This window comes from Exophiala aquamarina, assembly GCF_000709125.1.
Source record: "Exophiala aquamarina CBS 119918 chromosome Unknown aczIA-supercont1.3, whole genome shotgun sequence".
Lineage (NCBI taxonomy): Eukaryota > Fungi > Ascomycota > Eurotiomycetes > Chaetothyriales > Herpotrichiellaceae > Exophiala > Exophiala aquamarina.
In genome coordinates this window covers 83,134-108,317 of record NW_013550585.1, presented here as the reverse complement: position 1 = coordinate 108,317, position 25,184 = coordinate 83,134, and the positions used below count along the sequence as shown (strand labels likewise).

Here is a 25,184-nt window from a genome sequence, read left to right as displayed (position 1 = left end):
CGCATTCCTCGGTGAATTTAAGCGTTGTACTAGCGGGTGAGAACATGGGAATCTCCGTGCATCTCTTACATCTATGACCCACCGTAATCTACTGTGGAACACAGTAGAATCACGTGATATGCTCAGCCTCATTTCCCACCAAGGCTGAACCGCGCCCAGACCAATCCTCGTATAGATCTCCAGTGCTCCTGGCCCCGTCCTACCAGCTACAAGTAGTATATCACTACGATATCGTACACGGGTACACGTCGTTCTGTCTTCTGCAATATCCTCCTGCATATCTTCTATCGCATTTAAGCTGCGCAGAACTTGAGAGATCCCCTCCTCTCTCAATATCCCTGGACTGCGCTTACAACTGTGCTCCTGACTACGACCTCTCCAGCACGCCGACCATGGCGAATACCATTCTCGATCTTTTCTACTCTTTATCAAATTGCCTGTTCTGTTTTCCGGGCAGTCCGCAGTTAAAGATCAATAGCCGAAGCTTTCGCATGCTGAGACTGCTAGGCGAGGTGAACATGAAACCCACACCCTCTCATTTCTCTGCCAGAGCAGCATGCTGACTTGAATCTTCAGGGTGGCTTCTCTTACGTCTATCTTGTCCAAGACACCGCCGACTCCTCGTTGTACGCACTCAAGAAGATCCGATGTCCCTTCGGCCAGGAATCTGTGTCGCAGGCACTCAAGGAAGTCGAAGCCTACACCCTGTTCGCACCGCACCCCAACATCATCAACAGCGTTGACCACGCCGTGCAAACCGACAAGAATGCGACCGTATCCGGGATCGGAAATGATGGCAGCGCAGGGGGTGGCGCTAGCAAAACAGTTTACATCCTCCTACCCTACTACCGCCGAGGGAATCTCCAAGACATGATCAACGCCAACCTGGTCAACCACACCCGCTTTGGCGAGCGCAGACTGATGCAATTGATGCTGGGCGTCTGCAAAGCCCTGAAAGCCATGCACCAATATCACATCCGCAACAACCAGTCCCGCAACGCCGCACAAGCCATCCGCAACGAGGCCGCCCACGAGGACGCCGATGCGCGCCGGAAAGCTCGCGCCGGTCCCAACCGCTCCATGACGGCTGACCAAACACACCAGGAAGAGCTAGCGGACGAACAAGAACAGCCTTTGATGCCAGACGACGAAGTCACGCGCACCCAAGAGGGCAAGAACCCGGGCGACGAGCGTGCCTACGCCCATCGAGATATCAAGCCTGGAAACATAATGATCGACGACGACGGGCGGGTGCCAATACTGATGGACCTGGGCAGTTTAGCCCCTTCACCGATACCCATCACGAGCCGTAGCCAAGCAATCGCCGTGCAAGACATCGCCGCCGAACACTGCACCATGCCGTACCGCGCCCCCGAGCTCTTCGACGTCAAGACAGGGAGTGTCATTGACACAAAGGTCGACATCTGGTCCCTAGGCTGCACCATGTACGCATGCCTAGTGGGCAAGTCGCCATTTGAAGCACGCTCGGACGAGACCGGAGGCAGCTTGTCGATCTGCGTGTTGGGAGGTGACTGGCGTTGGCCCGGCGAGGGCAATGCGACCAAGGGCAAAGACAGAGCCCACCCGCCCTCGCGGTCCGGGACACAGGTGAACGGAGATATCAACCCCACGACAAACAAGCCGTCGGGCGAGAGGGTATACCCGCACCCAGCTGCGCGAGAAATCGTGCGCCGATGCCTCCAGGTCGAGCCGTCGGAACGCCCTGATGTCGACGAGCTGATGACCCTGATCGACAGCGCTCTGTCCGAGCTGCCCGAAGATGATGAAGGTGGGCCCGTGGATGACGTCGTCTAGGAGTATGCACTATCAGACACGATTCTCTATGCAGCATTATCACACAGCAGTAGCGCAGGAACCCAGGACTAGGAGGCAAGAAATCCCTCTGGATATCAGCTTCCTTCCCGGGGTTAATTGGATGATCATGGCCATGCAATGTCCCATTCGACAGACAGGATTGAGGATATCTTGGAGTCAAAAAGCGACGCTTTGGTTTTGGTTTCGCCATCGAGATCTACAGCCGAAGGCGAGCTGTTCTTTTTTTGTTTTTTGGAGCCTGGTTGTGGTGGACACCCAATTACAGTGGTTATTTCAGAGCGTGGGAGAAAGGGACGATTATGATTTTGGAGGCGGGAAGTCCCCTGAGTGCCTCTTTCCAAGGGGCTCTCTATACCAAATTACTGTATAATCAATCTTGAATTTACTTCTTTCACGGACACGACCAATAACCTGCCTGGTTGGGTAGAAGTATTGCTCTTCCTCTTGGTCTTCTGGGCTGCTGTTGCTGTTGTTGTCGTTGCCCTGCCTGGTGCTCGTTCACTTTTATGCTCCATCTAGCAATAACGCGGCTTCCGACCACACTTGGGACTGCCATTTTTGATTTCGTTTCAAAACTTTTTCATGCATTTCTTCTTTTGAACAAGGCAATACGTAGCTCCTCTAAAGTACAACGAGTTGGCGAGTTGGTAAATCCGTCCACCGATGGATATGATTAACGTTGGTGTGATCTCCCTTCTCACACTGTTCTTCCTGGTTTCGCCAGGTGTCAGCAGCCTGGCTTTGGCTCGGAGGCACAATAGCAAGCACAAGAGCTGATCACTGAAGCTGAATTGAAGTCCTGATTAGAAACCCAGCTCATCACTGGTCTCCAATTCATGTCAATAAAATCATCCACGATTCCTGAATTACCTCTGCCTCCAAGGAGTGAACCCAATCTCAGTCTAACACCCAACCTGTGTGCCTTGGTTTCGTTTCATCCATTCGGCAAGGAAAGTGCATTCATTCCCTTGCCCTAGTCTTTGATTCATGCCACCCGCAAGACTCCGAATCAACAATTTCTGCTCTCGACCTATCATCACCGGGATGTAGATCTTGCAATTTGAGGCGACCCGCTGCCAGCAAACTTGTTGGCAAGACATGTCTCTCCCCTGTATTGCACATATGTCTGGGCGTAAAAGACCCTCACTCTGTCGCTTTGACGACATCAGCAGCTTCACTTGCGGCAGCAGCTGATTCTGGGGCTTTCTCAATAACCTCTGGGGTTGGTAGAACAGCCTTTGGCTCTTCTGTGGTGGTGGCTGGCTCAGATTCTCCTGCTACAGGCTTGACCTCAACCGGATCAGCCGAGATTTCTGACTCGGTTTCAGCAACCGGCTTGTCAATGGGCTTTGCAGGCTGCTCAGTCGGGTCGTCTTTCTTCTCGTCGGCTGGTTCTTCGGACTTTTCATCGTGGACTCCATTGGTGGTAGGGGTGTATTTGGATTCCTTGTCTCCAGCAGTGCCAGCTTCGTTATCAGCTGGTTCGGCACCCATGATCTTGTTCCACTGGCTCAACAAATCAAGAGATCGCTTTCGGAATTGATACTCTTCATCGCGAGGGATGGTGTTTAGCTTGATCAATGCCTTCAGAACCTTGTTGATCTTGGTTGTGCGAATGATGGCGACTTCTAGATCAGCATAGCCTTCAAGTTTCTTGATATAAGTAGACATCTGAGGCATTTCGTCTTCTTGAGGAGCCTGGTCTCGAGATAGGAATCCCTTTTGAAGCTTGTGTCGAAGGAAAAGGACTGGGACTATTAGCGCATGTTGAGATCAACCGAACACATGGGCTCATACCTTCTTTCTCACGAGCTTTGCGTGCTTCGGCGGGATCCAAAGGCTTCTCCTCTGGCTCTGGTTCAGCATCAACCATTTCTTCGTCGCTCACAGGGGCGGCCTTGGATTTGCGCTTTTCTGGTTTGGCCTTGGGTGCCTTTTCTTTGGGTTTCTTCTCTTCGGTCTTTGGAGTTTTGTTTGTGTTCAACTTGATCTTGGTGGTTTTGGGCGTCTTTGCAGGCTAATCAGAATCAGAACATGACACGCAGAGTCAGCGACGCGCAAACCTACCTTTTCAGACTCTTCATCATCACTATCCACTTCCTTCTTGCGCTTCTTGGAGCCTTTTTTGGCGACAGGTTCGGCATCGGCGTCTTCCATGTCCACATCCTCGGTTTCAATCTTGGCCTCACTCTTGCGCTTTTTCTTGTCAGATTTGGCAGCCTTTTCAGCATCTCGCGCTTCCTTGGCTTCAATATCTGCTTGGAGAGCAGCAGCATGCTCGTCGAGAAGAGTTTTGAAGTGTTCCAAATCATTGTTCTCGGCAGCAACTTTGTAGGCAGCTGACAAAGCCTTGGCTTTACCTTTCTCCGGCACATCTTTGCAATCCTCGGGGTTCAAGGGCGTGAGATCTGTGTTGGGAATCCAAGCGCTGCCACGGTCAGTACTGGAAGTCGATCATGCGGGCGGATCGACTTACAATTCGTTCGTATGTAAAAACATGATAGGAAATGTCCGATCAGCAACTTTTTTGCCACCGTCTGCATAGGCTTCATTGTAGGTACCATCGTCTTTTTTGGTTGTGACCGGTCTGGTGCTGAGGAGGCTTTCTGGCAGCATCTCCTCATCGCAAACGATGGAGGGCCAAGGAGGATAACTTTTCAATCTGGCTAGATAATATTCACCGGGTTGCGCGTCGAGATGAGTGATTTTCGTCATGGACTTCTTCTTGTTGAGCTTCTTGCCCTTGTGCTCAGGGATACCTGCAGAGGATTTTCGCTTGAGAGCGACAGGTTTCTTTCCAGCTGGTGTGCCATTGGCCTCTGGCTCGGCTTCTTTAGCTTCTTCAGCTTTTTCAGCTGCTTCGGCTACTTCGGCGTCTTTTGCTTCTGGCTCAGTCGCGACTGGAGGTTCAGCTTCTACCTCTGTAGGTATCTCTTGTGTGTCCTTGGTGTTCTCTGGAGCGGAATCGACAGCGCCGTTCGCAGTCACATGGCCTACATGCTGTTAGCATCACCTACTTGGCTCTCATCACAGCGATCTCACCAGTGGTCTCAGTTGGCTTGGCCTCGGAAGAAGTGTCAACCGGCAGAGCCCCAGACATCTCAGCAGCAGGTCCAGAAGCAGGCTCTGCTAGAGATGGAGGGGCATCATCCTGAGGTTCCGGAACATTGACAGGAACCTTAGTCTGAGCTGGCTCTGAGTCGGCCATAGCAAGATGAGAAGGAGGGGGGGATGTGGTGACGCGTTGGGGGAGCGCGTGGCAGAAGAGGGTGCAAATTCTGTTGATGGTTCGAGTCAGTAGCTGTGATGATATTGGAGGAGATCTGATGAAGAGGAGATGATGCTCGAGCGTCTTGGGAGGAAGAAAATCGAGTGCACAGCTGGGTTGGGTTGACGCGACAAGAACGGGCGCGGGAGAGGGAGAGCAGCAGGGCGCAGCAGAGGAGCAGCCAGCGATAACAACAGAGAAGGGAGACTGACTTGCAACCACTCGATGATGGTTTCAGGGTGTATGCGCCAATGGAGGAGGAAGCAAGAGGTGTGTATCTCGAGATGGAGATGACGAGTGAAGATTGTGAACTGCAGCGGCAACAATAATGGAGAAAGTTGAGGCAGGAGGGAAGCAGCGCAGCGCAACGGGGAAAACGCTAAAGTGAGTGAGTAGCACCTACCCAATTGCCAGCTGCCAGACCACGGCGACTGCCACTCCAACTTCCCCAATCGATGCAACAGCCAAGAGACGCTTCACGCTCTGCCGGTCACCCTCGCCCAGGTAATATTCCCAACCAGGTCTGGGTCTGTGTTTGTTGTTTCTTTTCGGACAATCGAGGGGGACCGAGATACGTGTAACTGGGATGGGCACTCACTTTTGGGTGGAAAGAATACTGTGCTGATGCTGGCCAGGCCTGGGAGCTGTTGAGAGCCGGCGGGGAGGAGGTCGCCTCGTCTCTGATTTCTGGTCTGACAGACGAAATAATATAGCGCCGTGTCAGTAAGAAGGCCCAAATGACATCAAATGACAGTGACAGTGCCAACACCCAAGTCACAAGCTGCTGCTCTGCGCCGTACGATAGTTCACGGTGAGATTCTCTGTTTGAGCGATGACAAGCTGATAGGGCGCTGGATGGTCTCCGCGCAACAACGTGAAAGAGCTGTTTTCAACGCACAAGGGATGGCTGGGGAATACAGCCTCTCCGCACGCGACGCTGAGCTTGGACGTGCGGATGTCGAGGTGGCAAACCATCAGCTCAGACGTCGGCACATCACCCGGTCGCGACTCGCGGGTTCTGGCCCCGCAAAACTCAAACAATATATTGACGGAAATTGCTGGAAAATGTTGGATGTCGTCGACTATAGTGTGAGATTGCCCCTAGCACTGCAGAGATTCGACATTCTGTTCAAAAAGGATGCAGACATTGTCAAACGGCGATGAGGACAAGAGAGACATCCCTATGCTCTAGCCAATCGACTAGGCAAGCACGGCGACGCAGCTGCACCGTAGTGCACTTTCATGCACTGACTCTAAGATCGACCGTAGCACATCCACCCTTTGCGCTTAGTCAGGACTCCTGATGTCCATCTGTGCATCACTTCCATGCCCTCAACCGAAAGCACTGGCAGGAGAGTCTCATAGCCAGCCATCCATGCCTTCACACTATCTTGCGGGCAGAGGCATCAGTCAGTCTACCTTGCGTAGTCTCATGTCTCAAGCTCGCCCTGTCTGCGAAGTTGGTTATCTGAGTTCTGATCAGTGCCCGGACTGCCCTGAATCGTGAGCTTGCAACCTGCCTGTCCTACTAGAGACCAATGGAAGAGAACGCGGTCCGCAGATGATGTCTCTTGCGGTCATGGTAGGGATGGAACTATCACTTTCACAAAAGTGACACCAATAAAGAATTTACGATCAGGTGCTGGCATGTGCCTGAAACGAAAAGTGCCAAATTCATGTCTTTCGGATCAAGGCATCCCTCCGAGATCTTGAACATTTCCAATAAAGGTTCAGCCTTGGTCAGAATTGAAATCCTCTTGGTTGGCTTTTTCCTGTATTACATGTCATTCGAGGTTTCATGGCTATCCTTCCTACCTGACCAAGGTCGGGTGCTGTTGACGCTGCAGACATCATGACAGGACGATGGAACTGTTTCATAAATATCGTTCCGCTGAGCTGCGTTGCTCGTCGCCCTTCATCTACCCCAGAATACCTTCCGAGGTATGCAGTTCTGCAACACTAAAAAGCTGCCGAGGCTCAAAAGTTGCAATATGCACAAACTATTTTTCTTTTTTGCCCTGATCCATATCTGCCTGTCAACCGACGAAGATTCTGGGACTTACTTTGTAGTGCCAGAGCCCTACGATCTTTCCTACTACGGACCTCCCAGATATGTCTACAATATCGGGTCTGTCATGAGCGTGACTTGGTACACCGAGGAGGCTCCGGTCGATCTATACCTTTTCGATGACCAAGATAATTACGCCATTCTCCTGCGTATTTCATTTCACCCATTTGTCGTCAGTGATACTAACATCGAGATAGGGGATGTAGGGGATGTAGGAGATGCTGGCCAGCCTATTTTTTGGTGGAATGTCAGCATCCCGGACGGTCTTGGGCAGAATGGGTCAGAATTCTGGTTCGCCATCTACAAGTCTGATGTTATAGATATTCTCGCCTCATCACAAAGGATAACGATCCAATCACCGGCGGAGGTTGAAAGCGCCGTGTCCAGCGTTGTTACCTCCTACACCCTAAGCCAAACCACCCTAACCGCGACTCCCGCCTCTCCCATCTCTACCACTGCATACGGATATCCCAGCACAAACTCGGAAAGCGCGTCGGAAAATGGTTCAGAAGCAACCTCGAGCAACACGTTTTGGATTGGAATTGTCGCTGGTCTCGGTGGTCTCTGGGCACTGACGCTTCTAACCCTTGCTGGGTTTTGTTTCTACCGAAACCGCAAGCGGCGCAGCAAGACACAGCGGGAGGCCCATACGATCAATTCAAACTTCGTCCCATATAATACCGAACATACAGAACCTGCTCCACCATTCGCCCATGAGATGGCCGTGGCTACACAGCCCCCCGATGCCAAACCCGCAATCACGAGCCGCCAATCCCTTACTGCACTTCCAAGCACCGAACGACGAAGTGCGCCTCACACCAGCGTCGTTTCAGAGCTGGCAGGATAATATTTTCCTAACCATTGATGCGGTACGCACAGTATCACTCACAGTCGCCTAGCTATGTCAAACACATACAGACTCTTTCTTTGCTTCTCGAATTTCCGGGGGTTCCAGCCATTTTCCCCATATTGTACGTTGACCAGCTATCGCCTGCATATCGCACTGGAGGGTTATGCTTCCTCATAGGGAGGGTTTGGTTGAACGGATCAGACAGAATACAACATCGGCGATGGTTTTCTCCGAATTGGACAATGCCTCTTCTCTAAACTTCTCTCTTCCGTCCTTATTCTCGTTCTCACCAGTAAAATACTATGCCATTTCGAGGTTGACCGATTGCATGAGATTGTTCCAACAAGGCACCGACGAAATGCAGATGCTGCTACCAACTACATAGCAATTCCTGCCCTACCTAGGCACATATCAGTGAGGGACCATGTACTGTAGGCGGTCACCTGCGCTGCAATCCAGTCACGCAGCTCTAGTGATGCTGACACTGCCCGTCCAACTCCAGAATTCTTGCACATTTTGACTCACAGATCTCTTATCAGATCCCTCAACATATGTTGTGCCATACACAGCATATGCTTATCATGTCTGAGCTGTGCAGCGGCATTCGACTTACTTACCGATGTCAACAATCTCGGATGAAATGTGAAATTTCTTTACAGGATACCTTTCTATTCAATCCATCTTTTCTGTGACCGATCCACTGCGAATGCGTCTCTCTTGTGATGTCAGTAGATGCTATGAAGCAACCCCACCACTCTCTTGAGGAAGCTTTGTTAAACAGAGTTCAAAGAGTCCTGATGAATTGATTCCAACGCCGGAATGGAAGACATACTCATCCAAGATATGGGCAAAGTTTAGATGTCGCTCACTCGGACAGAAAAAGACGTCTTCGGCAGAATGACCCTCGCCACAACGACAGATGAAGAAGCCCAAGAAGATTGATGAGGCCACTGCCACTGCCACCACTACCATGACCGCTACAACATCGACAACAAAGTCAACAATCTTAGGGATTCCCGTCTCCGCGTCAGCACTTGAATTAGGATCATCATCACTAGGCCATAGGAAAAGAACATAACCGATCTCAAAACAGTACAACAAGCACTGTCATCGTGGACATCGGTGATCCGGCGTCCCAGCAAGCGTCTCTCTCCTCCTTGTCGGCCGTGTCAACCTCGATCATCATATCCTCAGAACAATCAAGTATAAGCTCAGAGTCTCAAATAACGATGCCTTGGTTCACGTTTCCATTCGTCACCAGCCTCAGCTCATCAATAATAACCGCCCGCTCTCTATCAACATCCACATGGCCAACCCCATCCCCATCCCCAGGTCCATCTCAAGCAGGCAATCTCACTCTCACCTTCTTCCGACTGGTCGATCTTCTGGGCCGTCGTCGACGTTGGAGTTTTCTGGCTGAGTATAGTGTCTCATGATATTCCTTCCTGAATCGAGTTCTCAGCTTTTTGTTAACCATTATGGATACTATCATTACCATCTATCTTCTGGAAGGTGAGGGCTCATTACTTCATCCATTCGTTCCTTTTCCACACCATTTGAGCCCCAGGTTGATCTTCCTCAGCCCCTCCATCAACTACCCTCAGGCTCAGCAGAGGCAATGCCACCAATACGGCACAGTATCCCCGTGGACTCCAATGCCGTATAAATGCCCTTACTAGTGGATCTCGTAATGCTGAGTTTTACTGTAACTAGGTATCTTACTTTCTCAACATACGGTAACGGCCGTGAGCTCTATCATCATCTCATTCTTTTCTTAACGCTTTGGAGGCCACTGACGGCATGAGTGCCAATTTCAGTCATAGTACTTCGCTTTAACTCCCTTTGCAATCGATTCGTCATCATTTGCAGCCCTACTGACGTTCTTCGCCACGCGAGCTTTAACCCATTCACCCGCTGTCAGCCCAACTGTTGACTGGTCTAGCGACTTATCATACCCAAGCCTCTGTAGAACAGGGCTCTCGACTGGAAGCAGCTCCAGATTATCTTCGGGTCGAACGAAGTAAAGCACTCCATGTCGGTCAACATTTGCTTGATCCGGCGGTGGAGCTACCACACGGTGAATGCTGCTCTTCAGAAACCCATTGGTGAGGAATTGAAGCGCGTCGGCGATATTGACAGTAATGCTTCCTGGATATGGCTTAACATACTTCCATTCACCCTCCGGTGTTCGTACTTGGAGCGCTGCCACGGGTTGCCTGTTACAAGATCATTAGCATTGCAGGACCCCAAGCGACCTGGGAAAGTCTTGCCTAAACAAAAGCGTCAAACTCCCGAAGTCGGTGTGCCCCTTGACCCAGACGTTGTCTAGCGCATCATTCTGCTCCGGTGTTCGTTTATGATACTTCATCCACCGGAGATGACAGTCACTCTTCTCCTCATACTGGTGGTTTTGGAGGAAATAGTCTTCAGGCAATTCCAGGACGATTGCAAACAAAACCAATAATTTGCCCACGACCTTGGAATGGATGTGACGGGCAAAGTGCTCGATTTCATCCCAGTGCTCCCTGACAAGTTGAGGGTGCTCGCGATCGTACTGAGGGATAAACTTAGGAATGTTGTAGATTTCCGTGTTGTCCTTTATCCCCGGCTTGACTTCGCGTATGCCAAACGGCTTGTAGCCATTATAGCCGCCCTTCTCAAGGTCTGCACGATACTTCATCTTCTCATCCGTAGGGAGGTCGAAAACTTGCTTGCAAAGGCTGAATTGTCGATCAACTTGTTCTTGCGATAGGCCGAAGTTGATGATATAAAAGAATCCTAACACTCCATTAGCATTTGGCAAGGACATGTGTGGCTATCACCGTCTATCGTTGGTGTGAGGAATATTGTGGATCCGTTATGCTCGACGGCGACTTGAGCTTAACTGACCAATCCGATTTACAGCTTCAGACAACTGGGTAGCCAACTTTTCCTTCCCCTCAGGAGTATCAAAGATACCAAGGTCCAAAGTAACTAGGTCGGCCCAGTCGACTAGATCGGGGCAAAAGTCAGATTCGAGAAGCACTATGGATAGAACGTGAAATCTGATCATTCCTTACGGTCATGAGATGTTTCCGGAACCTGTGTCCATTGTGGTATCGGCTTGAATTCCGTATGCGTCAGTATTTCTGTTGCCATCACTGGCGAATCGTAGTGTGATTGAGGTCTCGTGACAGAGTAGCAACAGTTAACGATTATTGCGACTCAAAGATCGGTGTGAACGAGTTTAGAATAGTTATGAGTCGATCTCTGGAGTAAACGTTGGGAGGAACTGTTAAGGATGTTGTAAACCTTTACAGTGCCATCCGACGGTTCTCATTAACCCCACGGTATGGCTTTATTCTGCGGGGTAAGGGTAGAATACGTCGGACACCCGTTGATCGATTCTTGGAGAACACCATCGCAGATCGCCGCAATGGTCTCATTATCCTCGGCATACGGGCGACGTGCTGAGGCGGCCGCAGGTCCTGTTAGCGTCGCGACGAGACCTCGCTCTTCAGGACTGGGCGTTCACGAAGCATTGCTGCCTCCTCTCTGCCGCGAGAGGATGCCAAAAGGGAACGCTCGCGACGTTCAATGTCAAAGAATCTGCGGCCGTGTTGTTTCGAGAGGTAGAACCAGGAGAGAAGGACCATCGCGGTGCTGGTGATCGTCAGCGTCCAATAGAGCCAGATCCAGCCTGAGACCAGTTGTGTGGAGTTCTCTGGTAAGAATCTGAAGAAACCAGAACCGAACATAGTCGCCATGAATGTTCCTGGCAGGAAGATAAGAGTTACTCCTGCTATAATCCGCATATCGAGGCTGTCCTTCCTGGTAAGAATTGCGACTCGACGCGAATCTTCTGCTATTTCTCGAGATGCTGCTGCAGTTTCGATGTTCACTCGATTATCTCGCTGGCCAATCATCGAGTACACAGTTTGTACTTGTGCTTTGGTGCGCGCCGAAAGTACAGCCCCATATGCTTGTGATCCGTTGATCAATTCGCTGAGGTAGTCGATCCTTCGACCTATGGGATCGCTAATTGTTGAATCGAGAGCACCGCCGCTTGACATACGCTTTTCAAGCCCCATCTCTGTCCTCATATTGACCACGAGGTCTAGTGCACGCTTACTAGAGCGAAAGGTCATATCGCAGAAACTCAAAGTCCCTGTCACCCCCGTAAGCTTTTGAGTGATTGGATCGAAGTCAAGCAATTTGGCCTTGAATTTTCTCTCCTGATCAGCGAGGGCAATCTTACGCGGATCTGTGCTGAAACCATGGCGCATACCCGTCGCATATTCAATGCCTTCGATACCAAGGGCCCTCTTTTCCAGGAGAAGGGCGAAGAAATGAACTCTCAACTCAAGCAAGAAGACGGGTACGAGCAGTGGGTCATGGACATGAGCTCGAGACTCCCGCAGGCACTGCAAGAGCTTTTCGATCTCTTCATACTGCATGCCGCTGAGAATGCCGCAAGTGGTCCTTGTGGACGGACTGTGGACGATCCCAAGGCAGAAATTCCAGTCTCGCGATCTGCCAGCTCTTAGCATCAGGCCCTTCACAGCCTGGCCTTCTGAGTCGAGAGCTTCGAAAGCAACGTTCAGTGGCAAAGTACTCATTACCATACGCAGAAACTCGGAAGGAAGTTGCCATGCTCTGCAGATAGCGCCGTAAGTGGATGGGGAAAACGGCAGCGGCAGGATCTCGCTGTCGCTTTCATGATTCTCGGGTGCTCCGATCAGAAGTCGCAAAGAATGACCATCCTTGCACTTCTCATGTCTACTACTAGAAGCTGCCCAGTCGGCGATGTTGTCTTTTTCGACTTCGTTTTCTTCGCACACGACAACGCCTTTTCCCTACCAAGGTAAGGATAATCGCAAAGAAGGAAGTAATGTGGCTGATATACCTCATAATCAATCATCTCAATGCACCTATTTCCATCACGGGGTTGGAAGTTTTTGGTGTTATTCAACAGCCGTTCAGAATAAAAGTCAAACATTTTTTCACCTTGCGATGAGGTGGAAAGCTGCTGCACCTTGAGAAAATTGAAGCGCAGGGTTGATAGTGTAGCCGGACAATCGGCGGGCACAAAGCTCTAGTTCTCTCAATCACTCAGTAAATAGTCAACGTATCATTCGTAAGAGACTTTGAAGACAGCTGTGATTCTACGGTCCAGGTATGGGGTTCCTTGTTGCTAACCTTGGACGCAGCATGTTCCACGAAGCTTCAGAAATAAATTCCTTATTTTGCCGGTAGTTGTTTGGCGGTTTTGGCCTACACCTAAGCGGGGTTGGCTTAAGTTGTTGCCTTCGCTAGAGAGGTTCGTGGATATCTAGCTGGGAAGGGGGTCTCAGCCTCATAGGGATCCCGTACCACGCACTCAATGTTCCGTAGCGGTGATTGTTGTATGAATAATACTGTTGGACAGGCCATTCTTCGACGAACAGCAATGAAATTTTCGAATAGGGGTTTCTTTTGGGAAGCGGAAGCTGTAACAAGCCACAACATGGAAGTCCTCTTCACCAGGATATGAAGGCAATTCCCTAAGCATTACTGATGTCCGAAGACTATTTACGAGGTACCAGGTCGGGCGCTATAATCTGCCTAAACAAAGTAAGCTTTCATGGTAGATCTGGGTTGAGAGTGCTTGAGAGTGCTTCGGAACTTGTCCTGTATTCCGGTAGTGATTCTGCTTCCTTTGGTACTACTACTGTGTGGTTATGTTCTCGTTCGCGGCGTTTCTTCATTCGTAGCCATGGTGACTAGGATATCCGTGAACTCTGATACGGCCGTGCTACTACGTCAGATTCGTCGGTTTCAAGAGAGTCGGCATCGGCCGCCAGTGACAGCAAGGTTCCGGGCGAGAGCCGGCGTAAACATCCTCCGCCAGTGCATCTCTATCACATGAAAAGGGGCACCGTTCACCCCGTTAGACTTAGGGCCGTGATAACTAAGCATGACATGCTCCAAACGAGACCTCTTGTGAAGCACGTTCGCAGGTTAAGCTCGCGACATGATTCATGACCTCGTGACCCCAGAGGGTGTGGATAAAAGAGAGAATGGCCTCGGCGTGACCTAACCTCGCTTTCTTGCATATATCCATTGTGCGGTAGTCTATCTATGCTGAAACAACCAGCCAAAGCCTTCGCTCAGGGAAGTCAGTAACATAGTATGGCCACGGACATTCCATCCACACACAAGGCGTGGCAGTATTCGGGGACGTCAGGCGGAATCGAGAAGAATCTCAAGCTTAATCCGTCTGTCCGAACACCCACCCCCGCAAATAATCAGCACTTGATACAGGTGTTGGCCACAGCACTCAACCCCATCGACTACAAGCCAGCCTCGATCCCGTTCATTGGCCGACTTATACGTCCCAAGATCGCGACCCCATGTTGTGACGTCGCTGGACGACTCGTGACACCAGCATCTGGTTCATCCTTGAAACCAGGCCAACTCGTCTTTGGAGCCGCAGGCAAGAATCCTATTGCTGGAGGCGCACTTGCAGAATACGCCATCTGCAAAGCCGACCATCTCAGTGCGATCCCAGACGGTCTCAAACCTACGGAGGCTGCTAGTGTCCCTGTGGCAGGGCTGACAGCTTATCAGACCATAGCCACAAGGGTGAAAGCAGGCGACAATATCTTCATCAATGGCGGCTCCGGCGGCACCGGCGTCTTTGGGATCCAGACGGCGAAAGCAGTCGGCTGTCATGTCGTTACATCCTGTTCGACTCCGAACATCGAGCTATGCAAAAGCCTGGGCGCCGACGAAGTGATTGATTACCGGAAACAAAACTTGATCGAGACTCTTGCCTCCAAGGAGTTCAAGTTCGACCATGTCGTTGATAATGTCGGTGCAGATCTTCAACTATACTGGGAGTGTCACCGGTTCACCAAGCCAGATACTGAATATCTCATGGTCGGCGGTTCGATATCGTGGTCATTTGCCGCGAATGTATTGAAAATCAAACTACTGCCGAGATTTCTTGGTGGTGGACAACGAAAATATTCTGGCTTCCTCACAAAGGCGAGCACACACGACTTGGAGCAAATTGCGAAATGGATCACCGAGGGCAAGATCCGGCCGGTCATTGATCATGAGTTTCCCTTTGAAGAGGCACCTGCAGCATTTGAGAGGTTGAGGACTGGAAGAGCTAGGGGCAAGATCGTAATATCAGTTTCTGATTCTTTGTAGGCTGAGGGTATTGTGGCGTTGGAAACACATTACGACCTAATAATGACGAATTCAACAAGAAATTCCGAAAGGGCCTGAACTTCATGCGCCGTAGTCGACACTCATGTCATTACTTATCAGGTTGGTACTCTGGCCTCGTAGTCCATATGCTCAGATCTGCTCAACATCATTGCAACTCTATTCATACTGACGAGTTGCTCCACTATCTTCATCATGATCAAACCTATCAGAGTGAAGGAAAGGCAAGAGCCCGAACCCATTGGATGAAAGTGTTCTGGAGTATGCATAGCTTGTGCTTCTGTGGGTAGGAATGTGGACATACCACATATCTCGTTCTGAAGGACTGGCATTGAGAAACCTAACCATTTTCTTTTATGTGCAACACTGAAGGCATTGTCACTGGCTAGCCTTCCGATCAATCACCATCTGTAATGTCGAGTTAGTAGGCGAAAGTTACATCAAGAGGGACGCTTACTTACCCAAAAGCTTCCTCGAAGTACCTAACGCCTCTCTTCCCTTGCTTCATTGCCGTGTGCACAGTAGCCCTCGCCTCATCGGCCATCGCTGCCGGGCCACAAGTAAGGATAGCGACGCTGCCGCCTGCAGCTCCCGCAGCGTGAACTTCGTCAATCACGCCTAGCACCTTCTCCCGGATATTGGGTCGTCCATAGGAGATACCTAGACCAATTCCAGTAGCATGACTGTTTGTCTTTTCTAGGTTATCATGCTCGACCAACGCGCGGGACTCGTGGCGCGAGGTGGCGTAGAAATGGTTTTCGATAGCTGGGTGGCCAATAAATGGCTTGAGCTCCTGCGCACAAAGAGATCGGACCATCGCCGATTGTTTAGTTGCCCATATCAGTGTGATCTGTCTTGTCCGTGTGCGGCTAGTCTGCTTGTTGCCTTCTGCTGTTGATTGAACCGACGTTGTTGATTCGAGGTACTCCTGCATATAAGGCAAAGCGCCACTGATGCCACTCCCGCCGACGATGAAGACAACGTTCTCATAGCTATGGACTGGGCTGTGCTCGCCGTATGGTCCTTCGAGGAGGACGTGGGTGTTGACAGAAGGGCTGGACGACTTGATGCATTCGTCACGTAGGCGGAGGGTCCAGCTGCTGTAGGGACGAACAAAGAACACGAGTGTATCTTGGCTGGAAGTTGTGGATGTATGGGTGAGCTCTTGCGGATTGGAGGAGGCATGTTTGAAGGAAGAGATTGAAGCTTCTTCAGATGAGGGGTCACTTGACGATGCCAGTGTGTCCACTCCTACAACTTGAACTTCCTTGTTCTTTCCTTTGATCTCGTAAGAGGCGTGAGGGTCAATGCCCGGGGGCACGGAAGCTCCCGCACTCTGGCCCGACTGATCAGCACTTTTCCAACCCCCGAGTGTGAACGGATGATTCTCCCATCCTTTGAACTTCAAGGGCTGGTATAAGTAGTAATGTTGGCCTGCTCTTGCTTTCAGCATTCTTGATCCTGGTGTGACCTCCAGGCGTATCAAATTGGCATCTTGATCATACGAGGCCTCAGTCTTCGTGCCAACGACATTGTCAGACAGTCTGAGGTGGAGATTGCAATAAGCGAGACGGACAAGGCGAGCGACACGATCGAATACCCAGATGGCTACTAGGGGCCAGAGGTAAGGGTCGTATTCTCCTTCAAAGATCCTAGTGTGGCTGTGAGGGTGGTCAGCAATGTCTCAGCAATGTTGATCTAGGGGTAGATGCCTACTAGAATAGACCAACAATTGTAACAACTGATAAAACGATGTGAATAAGAAGGAAGATCTCGTAGAACCTCTCCCTGAGCCAGGCAGATGATAACACGAGCAAAAAACTCATAGTAACCGTTGCCTGTCGACAATTGGTTAGAAGATGTTCCCAGTCAAGACCTTTACCTGACTCACCATGCCTCCCATGTACCAGTATTGTTCGGTCCACGACTCCGCAAAGGCACCATCTATCATGCATGAGTTTTATAGTGGACACAGTATGGCCCAATAGCTTACAGTTGGCTTCAAGAGCTGAATAGCAGACAGAATGGATGACGGCTTGGATGGTGGCTATCCGAGCGACATGGCGGTGAAAGATATTAAATGTCGAAAAGCTCCATCCAGTCAACCATAGAAATATGTTATTCCTTCCGGAGAATATCCACAGTATGGGCAGATTGGCGTAGCTGATTATGCCAGTACGGTCTGCGATATATCTCCAATGTTGCATCGCGGTCGTGTAACTAAGAATGTGGTTAGTCCTTGGGGAGGAAATCTGGCCGGCTGTTAAACTTACTATAGATTCGGATAGAATATCTCATATGTGACCCCACAGAGGATCAGATTGAGAATCCAGAACGCTACAACAACCAGTGTTTCCATGCGAGTTGGGATAGTACACCAAAAGTACAGACGTTGGTGATGTGAACCAAAGGCCGCTGGAACAATCAGGTTTGTTCGGACCCAGTGACTGGCGGAACTGTAGAGTCCAAAGGATGGCTTCGAGGTGGGCGATGTTTCCCGTCCTTCGATATCAACCACCACTGAGACTCGTCGTGAGGTGAAGAAGTGAGTCACCAATCGATTCGCCATACTTAATACAAGGAGAGCCCCCCAAAATCCATAAACTCCCCATCTGATACAGTGGTTAGCGAGAACGTCTTGCAAGGTCTGACCCTGAAAGGCCAGCACGCTCACCCATATCTGGAGTCGAGAATATAACTCATCGCAAAGGCGCTCTGTGGCATGATCAGCTTATGTCTCTCCCGGTGGGCCGTGTGCCAACGTACGACTGTTCGTTTGGAAGCCGTGAAGAGCTGTGCTGACATAAGTATAGAGCTATTCCAGATGACAGGGGAATCAGTGTCCTCGAATTCCACAATTGGCAGGGAGTTGATAAACTTTTTGGTGAGAGTTGGTAGAATGTCGTTGTATGGAATAAGAGTAACAAGTCCATATTCTTTACAATATCCTCCAAGCATCTCTTCGCCAGCAGTGATTTCATGATCACTACAATATACATTTGCCGCTGCCCACATCGACGTCACGCTCAGGTTATTGGTACAGATATTTGTCCAGTAGTCGCCAGGAATGGTTCCGTCGAACACAATCCCAGCAAGAGACGTGCGAATGCCATCAATACAGTAGACATCGGTCCTGTCGGCGGATGCCGCTCTCCAGAGGAGTTGAATTATAAGTAGAGATGATATGGCCTTCATCGTGAATGGGTATGGGAGGTGCTGAGGCAGCTTCGCGCAGAGCTCTACCAGACAAACAAAAGGTGGCCCACGCAAAAGATATATATCTTGCGAAACAGGCGTCTCTAGGTCCGATTCTTACATCTGGAGACAATGGACACTGAGTGGCAGGAAATCGCCGGACGCGGATATCTGGCCCTCGCGCTTAGCCCGAAGCTGGAACAAAGAAAAACTTTTGCATGGCCAGAGCCTGCAACCTGGTGACCCATAGAACAAGCTAGGTTTATCAACACGGTAGATACCGCTCATTACCACATGTGGGTATGTTTAGAAAATATGGCGACGTAAGAGTTTGGGCTGGACAGTTCAATGCACTTCCCATTTGATGTCTCGGACACATGGCCAGAACGAGGGTGACTGACAACGTAAAGGCCAATGGACATGTCCCAGCGTAGTCGAAAATGTCGTCATGTTATGAGCCGATGATATCCTGCAAACAAGCTTGCCATGACCACTCAAGCTCACCAAGCACCTTTACCCATGGCCAAGGAAACGACAAATGCCTCTGCCGATGGAATAGCAAGATGCCGAGAGGATCACATGAGGATTTCCTACCTATATCGAGTCTAGGGCACATCAATACATCAATAGTGATCGCGATGGTGTGCATTTCGCAGCACGCCTTCTATGCAGAAACTCAGTGCTATTGATGCAGATGACCGGAGGTTTCATTGAAGCTCCAGGAGCAGGAACGAAGATGGCCAATTGACCGGATTCCAAGGACAATGCACCGCGAGAGCCACATTCGAGTCAGTCCACTTTACACTTTCGATCGATGGCATATGTAACGAAGTAAGGTTGGAAGTGGTGTGGGATGAGAGCATGTCCGACTTTAAAGTGGTCGAGAAGCACAAATCACAGGCAGTGAGTAAGCGAGGAGGAGTAGGTTATAGCGGATCTGATTAATTTATCCTATCTTATCGAATCTGATAAGCCTTTCAACGGGTCGCCCGAGAGGATAATCAGTTCAGCTTGCGGTGCCTCTTTATGCGGCGGCGTGCTCTGGGTTCTCTGGCAGGAATATTTTCACCGACTTCGGTTCGTCTTCAAAAGTTACGCAGGATCTAGACCTTGTCAATCGGAGTCGACTGATGTGTCACTGTGCCCAACCTGACTCACTAACAATACCTGAGTTTGGTAGCGTGTGCAGGTCTCCTCCTACCGATATCGGGGTGGAACGGCTTAGCCAAAGCCATAGTGATCCTCAAAACAGAGAATCTGGCGTGCCTGTGGATCACTGGCATGGCAGCTGGACTCAAGCTCTTGCAACGGCCGCCAGAAACGCCTAGGCATCCTTGTGGTCAGCTTGCTGTACGGCTATCGAACTCCAGCCCATGTTTATTGAGCAACCGAAGTTCATTGTCCATCCTCAGACTGTGAGTTACCCGCTCTCACCCATGTTGTCTGCTGATCAGTACCTGGACTGTATGGTCCTCATTATCGAGGCTGCCTACAAAATTCGATTGAGGGACTATCTCGCAGAACAATGGAACTATCGCGTGGGTGAGGGAACGTCCCGAGTGGGTACTAAGACATAGTTGGGTACATTTTACATGATGTTACGTTACAGGTGATATTCTGTTATGGATCATCATGTTTTGTGAGTACAGCAATGGCATTTCATGCATGATCCAGTCACCATTTGCACCGACATATCGGCTGGCCCGGGAAGCATTTCTTCGGCTAACAAGGCCTGGAGGCGACGAGGACACATTGTGGACTGGTTGCTCCATGCCCTCTTGGATTTGTGACTGATTTCCTGCAAGTCGTAGAAAAGGCTAGCACACCCCATCGGGCTGCCGATGCCTTCTTCCCTCTACTGCTCCTCCCTGCAGATACTCACCATATCGGATTTATCATGTTGGCAATAAGAAGCAACCGCCAGCTGACCTTTCGTTGCAGTGTTTCGCGGACGGCACAGACGCCAGTCTGCCTCCAACCACGTAGCATAGTCGAGTCAGTCAAGATGCAGGAGCTTCAGGATAGTACTGAGGGGCTTCTCTTCGATCGACCATGCCGTAGTCTCGAATGACACGAACTTGCCGCTTCCGCTTCTCAGCCGAAGCATGATGCAAAAAGTGATCCGCTGCTGTCCTATTGATCCAGGAGTAAAGAACCAGCACTTCTCCTGGCGTCAGGATTGCCTCGAAGACATCCCACGCCACCAATCCCCTGCAGTTTTTCACCTGGAGGCGTATCGCATCGACCATTTCATCAGCAGGAGCCGTAACTTTCCTGCCCTGGGCATCCGTGTGTGTTAAAGTCGTATTGATGAGAGTAACCATCTTCGCTTCCCCAACCTCAGTCTCATCAAATCGTTCCTGCGTGGGCTGTTGATCTCCAGCCGCGGCCGAAACTGCGGTATCGAAGACAGCCTCCCCTACCCGGAGATGGTAGTCTTGCAGGATTTTTTGGCGACCAGCCTGCTGGGCATCGTGGTGCTTCATTTCCGTCCGCCATCGAATGAGCGCCTTTTCGTTTTCCCAGTCAGAGAGAGAGAGCACCCAGCCCGGACGAGTCAAGCTTTTGTAGCGGATGTTCTCGATAAATCCCCTCTGCGATTCTAGCAGAGGTCGCAACCGCTTCGCAGCAGAGAGATACAGTTCCCAGTTTTCGGTGCGGGGACAGACCTCGAATATCACCTCAAACATTCTTCTGAATATTATGGTGCAAGCCGGGATTACTTCGCAGTATAGTTTTCACGGTGCATCTGCGGCAGCAGGTGTATATTCACTGCATATGGATTGTATTCAAAATATGTCTGCTCTTGCCTCTGTCGCATCATCGCTCGAGCTCTTCGCCCGGGGCAAGAGTAAATAATGGCAACTTGCATTTTGGCCAATAGCGGAAAATTCGTAATAAGCGTCGCCAAGTTGCCCCAGGCCTGCCGCAGATAGCCAATTGATGGTGCCGTGCGCCTGGCCGATCTTTTCTTGGATGACGTTGTAGCAGCGATGAGTGGTCACATTGAGAGCAACAGTTTACCAGTGGCTTGGTGCCTTGGTAAGAAGTACGAGTACGAAGTGCCTGCACCTGTTCAATTATCAAGGTGGACGGTTATTATTCCTGACAGGGTGATGTGGCAATTCAACGTGATCAGGACCATGATATGTACTGAGTTCCTGGTGTCTTTCAACCACCCTCTTTCACTGTCTGTATGCCTCTACAGTAGGTGGAAACCTCTCTGAAGATCAACGCTGCACTGAAGACCTAACACCCGAGCAGGCATACCAATCCAAAGATCAACAGCCTTTGAAGATTGAATGGAGACTAGACAAAGAAGGTGGCAACGCTTAACGAATTATGCATTGTATATGGCCACAGCAACCAACACTACTTCCTGGACTGAGACTTAGTATCTGTGATCTGAGCGTGCGAACAATAGAGGCAACCATGGTCTTGCCTGGCCTCGTCCCCCATCCCATAGCCATGCATTTCGAATGGCCATGCGATTTGAGGCCTGCGAGAACTCGTCATAATTGTTTCGAGCCTTGGACAAATACCAGAATCCCCGCTCGAGCATTTTCTGAACTACGGCGCAATTGTACTGTCTGGGAGCATGGGCTCCATCGGGGAGACGACAGATAGGATCGAGGCAGAGGAACGTGTTCTCGAACACCGACTCGAGAAGCCGAAAACCGACTGTGAGAAAGGCGGATCTCTCGAGCAGCAATAAAGATGTGCTATAGCCTCGCCTCCTCCGTATCCGATCTGAATCTTGCGGCTGTGCTATGAAATGTTTGTTTATCTTTGAACATTTTGGAAGCTTTCGAAGCCAATTGCTGTGGCTCTTATAAGCGATGATCATAGACTCTGTCAAGACCTTCAGCGCTTGGTGGTAGAAATCGAAATCATAAGGGACTTCCTGGCTTAGGCGGAGCAAGCCCACCTGTCGGTGGTGGTCGGCTACAACGCGGTGGACCTCAAGATCTCCAATGAGGTTGGCCATATCGCCATCCAATCCTCTTCCGCTTAGATTGGCCTTTCCCCACGAAATGACACCTATTAATGGATGTCCCGAAGCCTGGACATCATCTGGCATGCTAACCAAGATTGCACTGAGGTCTAGGGATCCATGCGAGAGACACTATTCTTCGGGATGGTCTTTGCGAGAAACATCAGCTAGCAGCACTCCCATTGCTTTATCGATAGCATCGACGGTGTCATATTGAGCAACAGGAAACCGTAGGGAGCTCCGTTGTGCAATTATCAGATTCTCGCCGAGTCGTAGGATCTTTCGTTCGAGGTCAGCCTCGCCCTGGGATGGGTTCACATCTGCATTCCCTCGCTGTTGCCATCGGTGACCATGGAGGGTTGCCAAGAACGCCCCCAGTTTTGTTCCGATGGTACCAAAGTAAGCTTGACGAGAAGCTTCTGATTCAAGTTCCCATCTCGTGATGTTGGGAGGGATTCCCTGTGGCTGACGAACAACGCCAACAGCTGCCAGCCCGTCCGGAGAATCTACATGGAGGTATCGAAGTGGAGAGAAGAAATTGGAGAGCTCTATCAACCTCCCAAGGTCAGATGAAATTAGTGTCGCAGTCTGCGGATCAAAGTTCAAGAGTTGGGGAACTCGAACTCCAGATTTCTGTTGGATCTTGATTAGCGGCATTGTATAACTTGAAGTGTACTTTTGGAACTTGTTCTTCGCTTGACATCTCCACCTTTTCAGAAATTTGATGATTATAGTGTGTGGTTTGTCGTCAAATCCAGGAAAAGGGTGCTCAGTGTTGACGCTCCATGACATGTAACCGTCATCTGGAGGAGCAAGCAGAGTCATGGCGAGCTGCTCCATTACCAGAGAATTCGACTGGGAAGGCGAAGTTAGCAGTATTTTCACGGAACCAATTCCACTGCAGATAACTTTACCTCTACGGCGTGATTAGGTCCTGGAGGGTAACATGTTAAACCCGGGCAATGCTTGATGATGAGCGATTGGTGTTCTTCAAATCGGTCGACTGGGGCTCCACGCTGACCCTGGTAACATCTCTGCAAATGATATATACCGTGTTTTCGGGCACGAGCAATCACTTGAGAGGGATTGGAACGGAGTACTTCGACCAGGTAAATTGTGCCGGGATCGAGACAGCGCAAGTAGGCCTCGAAATCGAGCCTGGGATGGGAGTCGATTTGGGTATACGTAGGTACCGGCCGTTCGGCCGAGGCTGAAGGCAAAAAAACCGAATTTGACGTGTCTGGGGTATTTTGAGGCTCGAAGTTGAGATTTGAGCGCCGAGAGTCCTCGTGGGAGACGAGCATCGCTGCAGGATGGTTCCACGAGAGACTGGGTGGGATAAGACAGAAGGAATTTGCAAGTTAAAACAACTTTGAAGTAATTAAACGAGATATGGCATAAGGGCGTGTGCAGATGACTATAATCGTGGTACAAGAAGTGCAACTGTAACTGTAAAGAAAAATGAGAAAGGCTGGAGTCGAAGAAGAATGTTGGGAGCGAAGGATCAAGTAATAGGCTAGCTTGACCATTCCATAGAGGCAGTCGCCATCTACAGATCAGAGCGGTCAATCGATGAAGCCTTCCTTTTCGGTGTCAAAGGCCACTGGCATCTGGGGGAACGGCAAAGGCTTTGATGTTGAGCAGGAGCCTCTGAATCGGAATTTACTTGAGCCCCTCTATACCTGGGCAGAAAAGAGCGAGCAGATGGATCGGAGACGCAACTTGGGTGCATGACAAAATGCATTCTAATTCGAACTCTATTCATTATAGATGTATCCGGCTGATGGACCTTGGACGTGGTTCTGGAGGCCATTTCCAGATATTAGGGATCAGTGTGAATCCCAGGGCCAGGTAGATTCATGGAGTCATTCTGAGGACTTCGTAGGTCGTGCATATCAGGTCTCACCGCACCCCGTATCTGGACATGTAAACGAAAACAATGAACAATCAGTTGGCTACGACTTGTTCCCGCTGTACTTGGCCTTGCCAAAGGAAAAGGGCACATATCGATATTTGATCATATGTTGAATCTGCCGTCTCACTGTATCGCGCGTCAGTGCCTCCACCAACCACAGTATTCACGGAGGAATTCTTACTCGTCAAGGAGAACAGAATCAGCCAGTACATGACAAGCACAGGCCAAAACACAGGCAAGTTGAAAATCTCGAACCAACTGCAAAGAAAGCTGATGGCGATGGCCCTTGTGGCGGCGTGCCAGAATTTGAATTCCGGCAGCCTTCTGATGAAAGGTCGGAATTCATCGTCTTGCTTGGTAGGTAGAGCAGACTCGCCGTCTTCTAGGCCTTCGTCTTGTGTTAAGCTGGGGTCGAACTTGGGTTGCAGAAATGCGAGGAAAAGGTTGAGCAGGTAGATGCCCAGACAGTACGCGACAATGTACCAGCCTTGGGCAAATACGATGCGCAAGAAGAAAAGGACTAGCAACGTGCCAGTACCAATCCAACGGTAGGGCGTGTAGGGCGTTGATTTATCAAGATAGGTCTGGTATTGCTATACGAAATGTTAGCTAGGTCGCGTTACACCGCGTGGCACGAGAATAATCATCCTACCCTTGCTAAACGATTGCCTTGAGTAGTAATAGCATCGAAGGGGGTGGACTCGGGCTCGGGACCGTCCATGGCGGCAAGGTTGGCGTGAAGTGAGGTCGAGATGTCGGGTCTGCGCACGCGCCCGGGTTTTGGTGGTTGGGTTCAGAGGCAACCGTTATTCAGAAGAAGATAAAGATGTCCAGATAATGGCGATGGTGTTGGGAGGGGACGGC

At 50.3% G+C, this 25,184-nt stretch overlaps 11 protein-coding genes across 11 annotated transcripts; 2 read left to right on the top strand and 9 right to left on the bottom strand.

The window, feature by feature from the left end:
• Window positions 1-392: 392 nt before the first annotated feature.
• Window positions 393-1,815, top strand: A1O9_03643 (NAK protein kinase; the record flags this gene model as incomplete). Its single annotated transcript, XM_013405936.1, has 2 exons — window positions 393-512; window positions 577-1,815. 2 exons carry the CDS (start codon window positions 393-395, stop codon window positions 1,813-1,815), a joined length of 1,359 nt encoding a protein of 452 aa, XP_013261390.1.
• A 1,164-nt stretch (window positions 1,816-2,979) lies between these two features.
• A1O9_03642 (uncharacterized protein) lies at window positions 2,980-5,044 on the bottom strand (the record flags this gene model as incomplete). Its single annotated transcript, XM_013405935.1, has 5 exons — window positions 2,980-3,584; window positions 3,634-3,853; window positions 3,904-4,264; window positions 4,313-4,829; window positions 4,879-5,044. 5 exons carry the CDS (start codon window positions 5,042-5,044, stop codon window positions 2,980-2,982), a joined length of 1,869 nt encoding a protein of 622 aa, XP_013261389.1.
• Window positions 5,045-9,835: 4,791 nt separating this feature from the next.
• On the bottom strand, window positions 9,836-10,831 carry A1O9_03641 (uncharacterized protein; the record flags this gene model as incomplete). The annotated part of the gene is made up of 2 exons (XM_013405934.1): window positions 9,836-10,238; window positions 10,299-10,831. The coding sequence occupies 2 exons, from the start codon at window positions 10,829-10,831 to the stop codon at window positions 9,836-9,838; spliced, it is 936 nt and encodes a 311-aa protein (XP_013261388.1).
• Window positions 10,832-11,492: 661 nt separating this feature from the next.
• Window positions 11,493-13,000, bottom strand: A1O9_03640 (uncharacterized protein; the record flags this gene model as incomplete). Its single annotated transcript, XM_013405933.1, has 2 exons — window positions 11,493-12,857; window positions 12,908-13,000. The coding sequence occupies 2 exons, from the start codon at window positions 12,998-13,000 to the stop codon at window positions 11,493-11,495; spliced, it is 1,458 nt and encodes a 485-aa protein (XP_013261387.1).
• Window positions 13,001-14,172: 1,172 nt separating this feature from the next.
• On the top strand, window positions 14,173-15,198 carry A1O9_03639 (uncharacterized protein; the record flags this gene model as incomplete). Its single annotated transcript, XM_013405932.1, has 1 exon — window positions 14,173-15,198. One exon carries the CDS (start codon window positions 14,173-14,175, stop codon window positions 15,196-15,198), a length of 1,026 nt encoding a protein of 341 aa, XP_013261386.1.
• A 475-nt stretch (window positions 15,199-15,673) lies between these two features.
• Window positions 15,674-17,785, bottom strand: A1O9_03638 (uncharacterized protein; the record flags this gene model as incomplete). The annotated part of the gene is made up of 5 exons (XM_013405931.1): window positions 15,674-16,877; window positions 16,933-17,054; window positions 17,108-17,160; window positions 17,210-17,436; window positions 17,490-17,785. The coding sequence occupies 5 exons, from the start codon at window positions 17,783-17,785 to the stop codon at window positions 15,674-15,676; spliced, it is 1,902 nt and encodes a 633-aa protein (XP_013261385.1).
• Window positions 17,786-17,886: 101 nt separating this feature from the next.
• On the bottom strand, window positions 17,887-18,411 carry A1O9_03637 (uncharacterized protein; the record flags this gene model as incomplete). Its single annotated transcript, XM_013405930.1, has 1 exon — window positions 17,887-18,411. One exon carries the CDS (start codon window positions 18,409-18,411, stop codon window positions 17,887-17,889), a length of 525 nt encoding a protein of 174 aa, XP_013261384.1.
• A 2,000-nt stretch (window positions 18,412-20,411) lies between these two features.
• On the bottom strand, window positions 20,412-21,101 carry A1O9_03636 (uncharacterized protein; the record flags this gene model as incomplete). Its single annotated transcript, XM_013405929.1, has 1 exon — window positions 20,412-21,101. One exon carries the CDS (start codon window positions 21,099-21,101, stop codon window positions 20,412-20,414), a length of 690 nt encoding a protein of 229 aa, XP_013261383.1.
• Window positions 21,102-21,814: 713 nt separating this feature from the next.
• A1O9_03635 (uncharacterized protein) lies at window positions 21,815-22,492 on the bottom strand (the record flags this gene model as incomplete). The annotated part of the gene is made up of 1 exon (XM_013405928.1): window positions 21,815-22,492. A coding segment is annotated over one exon (678 nt), but the record flags the coding sequence as incomplete, so codon positions are not given.
• A 45-nt stretch (window positions 22,493-22,537) lies between these two features.
• On the bottom strand, window positions 22,538-23,709 carry A1O9_03634 (uncharacterized protein; the record flags this gene model as incomplete). The annotated part of the gene is made up of 2 exons (XM_013405927.1): window positions 22,538-23,260; window positions 23,320-23,709. The coding sequence occupies 2 exons, from the start codon at window positions 23,707-23,709 to the stop codon at window positions 22,538-22,540; spliced, it is 1,113 nt and encodes a 370-aa protein (XP_013261381.1).
• Window positions 23,710-24,352: 643 nt separating this feature from the next.
• A1O9_03633 (uncharacterized protein) lies at window positions 24,353-25,041 on the bottom strand (the record flags this gene model as incomplete). Its single annotated transcript, XM_013405926.1, has 2 exons — window positions 24,353-24,913; window positions 24,973-25,041. The coding sequence occupies 2 exons, from the start codon at window positions 25,039-25,041 to the stop codon at window positions 24,353-24,355; spliced, it is 630 nt and encodes a 209-aa protein (XP_013261380.1).
• Window positions 25,042-25,184: the final 143 nt, after the last annotated feature.